The sequence below is a fragment of the Cherax quadricarinatus genome, chromosome 97, assembly GCF_038502225.1.
Source record: "Cherax quadricarinatus isolate ZL_2023a chromosome 97, ASM3850222v1, whole genome shotgun sequence".
NCBI classification, from domain to species: Eukaryota; Metazoa; Arthropoda; class Malacostraca; order Decapoda; family Parastacidae; genus Cherax; species Cherax quadricarinatus.
This window is the reverse complement of record NC_091388.1, coordinates 5,734,452-5,742,491: the sequence shown is the minus strand read 5'-3', so window position 1 is coordinate 5,742,491 and position 8,040 is coordinate 5,734,452. Positions and strand designations below refer to the sequence as shown.

Sequence of the window (8,040 nt, the reverse complement as noted above, 5' to 3'; positions counted from 1 at the left end):
TCTGCACACTGGCTGACTGTTTATTAGTTCCACATTGTGTGGAACTAGAATGATCACACTATGTGGAACAAAATACGATGTCAACAGCCAGAACAACAGTGCAAGTCTTGAAATGATCTCTATGGCAACCAAGGTGAATATTATCAGTACTATAACTTGACAGTGCCTGGGGGTAGACTAGTGTTGCAGGTGCGGTAGTATCGCAGATCATTGATGAACCGTTGAACGTTTTGTGTAAAAGTTGGAAGGTCCTGTAAAGAAGAAAGAAAAACAGTTAAGATGGGTCGTCATCAACTTATGGTAGTTCAACTTAGGATATTTCAAGAACTTTGAAACAGCCTGACAAAGTTCCTGGAGAGTGAAGCATTATCATAATAAAATGTCACATTACAGCCTCTCCTCACTTAACGATGGAGTTCCATTCCTGAGACCATGTCGTTAAACATCACTTAACGATGTTGTGTACGAATGGTATATAATACCGACAAGATGAGAGTAAGACACATGTGCAACATCTGGGTATCTTTATTGTAGACGTTTCGCCATCCAGTGGCTTTATCAATACAAATTCTAGGACATAACTTGAAGACAGTAGAACTATGTACAGAAGATGAGGTAATCATTCCCTCAACCTAGGAGTAGGTGCGAACAGCACCATAGTCGTGGAGATTCTGAAGCAACTACAACTAACCCATCTCTTTGGGAAGGACCTACTTCCACTGGGGAATCCCACCTACCAGTGAATTTGCCCTCGTCTGCTTCACCTGACGTTACTATATAAGCGCCAGGATTCTTTCTTCTGCTTCAGAATCTCCACGACTATGGTGCTGTTCGCACCTACTCCTAGGTTGAGGGACTGATTACCTCATCTTCTGTACATAGTTCTACTGTCTTCAAGTTATGTCCTAGAATTTGTATTGATAAAGCCACTGGATGGCGAAACGTCTACAATAAAGATACCCAGATGTTGCACATGTGTCTTACTCTCATCACTTAACGATGGAGTTCCATTCCTGAGACCATGTCGTTAAACATCACTAAGTGAGGACCATACTATAAATAGTGAATTTGTGTCAACCATCTATGACATTGCTTTAATGTCACTTTTGCACCATTTATAACATTTCTGATATATTTTTAAATTTTTATACAGTAGTGTACTGTATATTGAAATAAACAGAATAGAGGAAATCAGCTCTAATATACATTATTTAGGTATGAATATGGGTCAGAGAGCACGACATAAGTCCGAGGCATCAGTAAACAAGGACGTCGCTAATTGAGGAGAGGCTGTAGTTGAATCTGTGTCCATTTACCTGACATTTTGTTAGTAATAAATCCCACATCACATTTTAATTTCTACGCTCTGAATACCCTTCACAATAATCACACCACACACTGATCTCAAATCCATGCCTCACACCCATACAAGCAAATAAACAAGATGTAAATAACATGCTAAAAATATCTAACCAAGAGAGGACTTGCAGTGGTTTGGCAAGAGAGTTGTGGATGAGTGGAACAGAAACTCCCAAGTAATGTAATCGAAGCTAAAACCTTGTGTAATTTTAAATAAAGGTTACATGAGTGGGTGTTGGTGGGTGTGAGCTGGTCCTGCCTAGCTTGGGCCAGTGGGTCTGATGTAGTGTTCTTAGCATGGGCCAGTAGGTGATTTGGGCCTGCCCAGCATGGGCCAGTAGGTAACTTGGACCTGCCTAGCATGGGCCAATAGGTGACTTGGACCTGCCTAGCATGGACCAGTAGACCTGCAGCAGTGCTCCTTCTTTATGTTCTTTAACCCGTAAACGGTCCACACGTATATATACGTTTTTACCGCTAGTGCCCCAAACGTATATATACGTTTTGTGTGTCATATGTTTAACACTGCCACGATAAGCCTGAGTCACCTAGACATGAGAGAATGGGTGTGAGCACTCACTGTGCGCCATATTAAAATAATTGGGGATGCCTGGGTACCATATGCTCTTTTTTCCTATTAAAAAAAAACAATTTTTTTTTTCTCAGAAAAGTTGGGGCAGTACGGTAGTGAACGTATATACAGTGGACCCCCGGTTAACGATTTTAATCCGTGCAAGAGGGGTAATTGTTATGCGAAATAATCGTTATGTGAATGAATTTTCCCCATAAGAAATAATGGAAATAAAATTAATCCGTGCAAGACACCCAAAAGTATGAAAAAAAAAATTTTTTACCACATGAAATGTTAATTTTAATACACACAAACTGAAAAAGGCATGCACACTTACATGACACTTACTTTTATTGAAGATCTGGTGATGATTGATGGGATGGGAGGAGGGGAGAGAGAGTGTTATTGTTTAGAAGGGGAATCCCCTTCCATTAGGACTTGAGGTAGCAAGTCCTTTTCTGGGGTTACTTCCCTTCTTCTTTTAATGCCACTAGGGCCAGCTTCAGAGTCACTGGACTTCTTTCGCACAAGATATCTGTCCATAGTGGCCTGTACCTCTCGTTCCTTTATGACTTGCCTAAAGTGTTTCACAACATTGTCAGTGTACAGGTTGCCAACACGGCTTGTAATAGCTGTGTGAGGGTGATTTTCATCAAAAAAGGTTTGCACTTCAAGCCACTTTGCACACATTTCCTTAATCTTTGTAGTAGGCAACTTCTTCAATTTCTCTCTCCCCTCCTCTGAACCAGTTTTCTCAGGTCTGGCCTCTTGCTCTTGAAGTTGATCTATCAGCTCATCAGTGGTTAGTTCTTCATTGTCCTCCTCCACCAACTCTTCCACATCCTCCCCACTAACCTCCAACCCCAAGGACTTTCCCAATGCCACAATGGATTCCTCAACTGGCATAATCCTCTCAGGGTTAGCCTCAAACCCTTCAAAATCCCTTTTGTCTACACATTCTGGCCACAGTTTCTTCCAAGCAGAGTTCAAGGTCTTCTTAGTCACTCCCTCCCAAGCCTTACCTATAAGGTTTACACAATTGAGGATATTAAAGTGATCTCTCCAAAACTCTCTTAGAGTCAGTTGAGTTTCTGAGGTCACTACAAAGCACCTTTCAAACAGAGCTTTTGTGTACAGTTTCTTGAAGTTGGAAATAACCTGCTGGTCCATGGGCTGCAGGAGAGGAGTGGTATTAGGAGGCAAAAACTTCACCTTAATGAAGCTCATGTCCCCATAAAGTCGCTCTGCCACGTCTGTAGGATGACCAGGGGCATTGTCTAACACCAGGAGGCACTTAAGTTCTAATTTCTTTTCAGTTAGGTAATCTTTCACATTGGGGGCAAATGCATGGTGTAACCAGTTATAGAAAAATTCCCTAGTGACCCATGCCTTACTGTTTGCCCTCCACAGCACACACAAATTATCCTTGAGGATATTCTTTTGCCTGAACGCTCTGGGAGTTTCAGAGTGATACACTAATAAAGGCTTCACTTTGCAATCACCAGTAGCATTGGCACACATGAGAAGAGTAAGCCTGTCTTTCATAGGCTTATGTCCTGGGAGTGCCTTTTCCTCCTGAGTAATGTAGGTCCTGCTTGGCATTTTCTTCCAGAACAGGCCTGTTTCATCACAATTAAACACTTGTTCAGGTTTCAGTCCTTCACTGTCTATGTACTCCTTGAATTCCTGCACATATTTTTCAGCCGCTTTGTGGTCCGAACTGGCAGCCTCACCATGCCTTATCACACTATGGATGCCACTACGCTTCTTAAATCTCTCAAACCAACCTTTGCTGGCCTTAAATTCACTCACATCATCACTAGTTGCAGGCATTTTTTTAATTAAATCCTCATGCAACTTCCTAGCCTTTTCACATATGATCGCTTGAGAGACGCTATCTCCTGCTAGCTGTTTTTCATTTATCCACACCAATAAGAGTCTCTCAACATCTTCCATCACTTGCGATCTTTGTTTCGAAAACACAGTTAAACCTTTGGCAAGAACAGCTTCCTTGATTGTCTTTCTGGTGCCCACAATAGTAGCGATGGTTGATTGGGGTTTCTTGTACAACTTGACTAGGTCGGCGATACGCACTCCACTTTCATACTTATCAATGATCTCTTTCTTCATTTCAATGGGAATTCTCACCCTTATTGGTGTACGGTTGGCACTAGAAGCTTTCTTGGGGCCCATGGTCACTTATTTTCCAGAAACAGCACCGAAAACACTGTAATAATACGAAATATTCCGATTGTATGCTTGGATGTTACCGCGGAGGCTGGCTGGTAAACAATGGCACGGGCGGCACATGTGAGGCTGGCTGAGGGCGCACATTGGACGTGTCTCGGACGAAAATCGGTGAGCGGGTTTTTAATCGGTATGCGCGGCAAAAATTTTGCGATTAAAGTAAGCGGTATGCGGAATAATCGCTATGTGATGCCATCGTTATGCGGGGGTCCACTGTATATGCTTGGACCGTTTACAGGTTAAAGTGTTGGTACCATTAAACTCTGGTACTGTCCATATCCTTGCTTGTCTGCATAGACGAATTTCTTTCTTGCCATAGATGCCTCGACAAACCACTCATCTTTTCTATGATTCACCTCATCTTTCGTAAGCCTACCTGCTGACTTATCTACTCCCACATACTGAATCTAAATACATCCACTATATATGGTTGTGTGCGAGCATGTTAGGTAGAAGTGAGTGGAGGCAAATGGTTTGTATGAATTGACATGTCGTTGAGTGCGAGCAAGGTAACATTTATGAAAGGATTCAGGGAAACCAATTAGCTGAACTTAATCCTGGAGGTGAGTAGTACAGTGCCTGCAGTCTGATGGACGGGGGGTGGTGGTGGTGGGAAGTATGGTGCCTTCACTCTGAAGCATGAGTGAGGATGTTACAGTTCTGGAGGTGGGAAGTACAGTGCCTGTACTCTGAAGGATGGGTAGTACAGTGCCTGTACTCTGAAGGATGGGTAGTACAGTGCCTGTACTCTGAAGGATGGGTAGTACAGTGCCTGTACTCTGAAGGATGGGTAGTATAGTGCCTGTACTCTGAAGGATGGGTAGTATAGTGCCTGTACTCTGAAGGATGGGTAGTACAGTGCCTGTACTCTGAAGGATGGGTAGTACAGTGCCTGTACTCTGAAGGATGGGTAGTACAGTGCCTGTACTCTGAAGGATGGGTAGTACAGTGCCTGTACTCTGAAGGATGGGTAGTACAGTGCCTGTACTCTGAAGGCTGGGTAGTAGTGGGTAGTACAGTGCCTGTACTCTGAAGGATGGATGGGTGGTAACTTACCGTGTCAGTTTTAAAGTTTTGTTTCAATGTAGTTCTTTGGTCATTATCCAGGCCATCCATATTTTGAAGAAAATGGGGCACAAACGCTGCAAAAAATGTAGTGAAATCCACCGATGCCATATTATATACTGTAATGGTGATCTGCCAAGTAAAAAAATTCAATGATTAACGTCTAGTTCAAAGTTATGTTAAATGTCCCTTTTATATACACCTACCATCTGACTTACGACCTACTCGACTTATGACCGTGTTTTTTTATGCCAAATTTCTGGGAAATAAACAAGTGTTTGTGTTGCACACAGTGTTTATCCTAAACCTTACAGTATAAAATACAGTACTAACAGCATAAAAAGTAAAGTAAAACATGAAATACCAAAATAAAACAATAAAGTCATTACAAAAAGGTTTTATTGATATTCAGTAGTAAAGTTCGACTTTCATCCATTTCGACTTACGGCCGGTTTCTCGGAACCGAACTTGGCTGTAAGTCGGATGGTAGGTGTATTTTGTACCATGCCACTAGGTTGGTGCTGCCATCTGGTGGGTGCTAGGCCAAGCCTGGCTGACCAGGCAAGCACCAGACGAGCCTGGCCTAAGGTCGTGCAACTCATCCAAGGTCAATGTATATATCCCAACAATGGTTACAAAAGTTAGTGGGTCAAATAATACCTAATAATACACACTGTCAGCATCATACACTGATAGCATTACTAACAAACTCGTAACTGTTTTAATACATGTTGCCAGTGATATACAAGTGACTACTGACACTAGTAACTAGGAATCCTGGTTCAAGACCATATCCTACCCAACCTCTCTCCACACAAGGAGGCCTGGTCACAGACCGGGCCGCGGGGGCGTTGACCCCCGAAACTCTCTCCAGGTAAACTCCAGGTAAACACTTCCCTCTCTCCTTCCATTCCTACCTACTTACCTCCCTCCCTGCCTGCCTGCCTCTCAATGTAAATCTTCAGCATGTGAAACGCTCTGGAATATATGACAAATGACAATACGTACTGTATATATAACCATTTTACCTAGAAAGGGAAGTTCCTAGTACAAACTATTCTCAGAGACAAAAGACGCGATAAACAAGCATTCTTCCATATTGCGTAAGTTTAATAACATATACGACTACGTCTTCAATAACATAATATTACTTCTTTAATGACCTATACCTATAAGACTACTTGTTTAACCCGTAAACGGTCCAAACGTATATATACGTTTGGACCGTTTTTGTTTTTTTACATTTGAAAATATGTAAAAAAAAACGTAGATCTACTTTTGTAGCACTACACATGTGAACGTAGATCTGCTTGGACCGTTTACGGGTTAATAATAATTTTTTTTTTTTCAACAAGTTGGCCGTCTCCCACCGAGGCTGGGTGACCCAAAAAGAAAGAAAATCCCCAAAAAGAAAATACTTTCACCATCATTCAACACTTTCACCTCACTCGCACATTATCACTGTTTTTGGAAATAAATGGTATAAAATACCGACACAATGGAAATATAAACACACATGCAGTATAATGTGATCCTTTATTGACTACGTTTCGCCCACACAGTGAGTTTTGTGACTTGAAAAAGCTCACTGTGTGGGCGAAACGTAGTCAATAAAGGATCACATTATACTGCATATGTGTTTATATTTCCATCACTGTTTTTGCAGAGGTGCTCAGAACACAACAGTTTAGAAGCATATACATATCCCTCAACATATCCCTCCAAACTGCTAATATCCTGAACCCCTCCTTTAGAGTGCAGGCATTGTATGTAGTACTTCCCATTTCCAGGACTCAAGTCTGGCTATACAAAAATAACCAGTTTCCCTGAATCCCCTCACTAAATATTACCCTGCTCACACTCCAACAGATCGTCAGGTCCCAAATACCATTCGTCTCCATTCACTCCTATCGAACACGCTCACACGCCTGCTGGAAGTCCAAGTCCCTCACCCACAAAACCTCCCTTACCCCTTCCTTCCAACCTTTTCAAGGACAACCCCTACCCCGCCTTCCTTCCCCTACAGATTTATACGCTCTTCATGTCATTCTACTTTGATTCATTCTCTCTAAATGACCAAACCACCTCAACAACCCCTCTTCAGCCCTCTGACTAATACTTTTATTAACTCCACACCTTCTCCTAATTTCCACACTCTGATTTTTCTGCATAATATTTACACCACGCATTGCCCTTAGACAGGACATCTCCACTGCCTCCAACCGTCTCCTCGCTGCTGCATTTACCACCCAAGCTTCACACCCATATAAGAGTGTTGGTACTACTATACTTTCATACATTCCCTTCTTTGCCTTCATAGATAACGTTTTTTGTCTCCACATATACCTCAACGCACCACTCATCTTTTTTCCCTCATCAATTCTATGATTAACCTCATCCTTCATAAATCCATCCGCCGACACGTCAACTCCCAAGTATATCTGAAAACATTCACTTCTTCCATACTCCTCCTTCCCAATTTAATATCCAATTTTTCTTTATCTAAATCATTTGATACCCTCATCACCTTACTCTTTTCTATGTTCACTTTCAACTTTCTACCTTTACACACATATAAACAATAAATCAATGTGTTAATAAAAGTCTTACCTCTTCCTGCAAGAGATCTTGAGAACGGTGAACCAACACTTGCAACAACACAGTGATGAACTGCCCCAGCATAGAGTTACGGAACACTCCCTGTTGTGTAAAGATCGAGGCACGGCAATATTAATTAAGGTCTTTCTTTATTTTTTAATACATCTTAATACAATGAATAATGTTCAATAATAACCCAA

At 41.8% G+C, this 8,040-nt stretch overlaps 1 protein-coding gene across 2 annotated transcripts in view; it reads right to left on the bottom strand.

The window, feature by feature from the left end:
- ebo (ellipsoid body open) overlaps positions 1 to 8,040 on the bottom strand; it is an 81,456-nt gene continuing 73,416 nt past the window's right edge. Inside the window, exons 21-23 of one of the 2 annotated variants that reach the window (XM_070105188.1) lie at positions 7,853 to 7,942; positions 5,234 to 5,374; positions 1 to 251 (exon numbers count right to left, since the gene is read on the bottom strand). In XM_070105188.1, coding sequence (XP_069961289.1) covers positions 150 to 251; positions 5,234 to 5,374; positions 7,853 to 7,942 — 333 coding nt within the window. In that variant the 3' untranslated portion in view covers positions 1 to 149. The remainder of the gene's footprint in view (positions 252 to 5,233; positions 5,375 to 7,852; positions 7,943 to 8,040) is intronic. The other variant, XM_070105189.1, reaches the window with a different exon arrangement.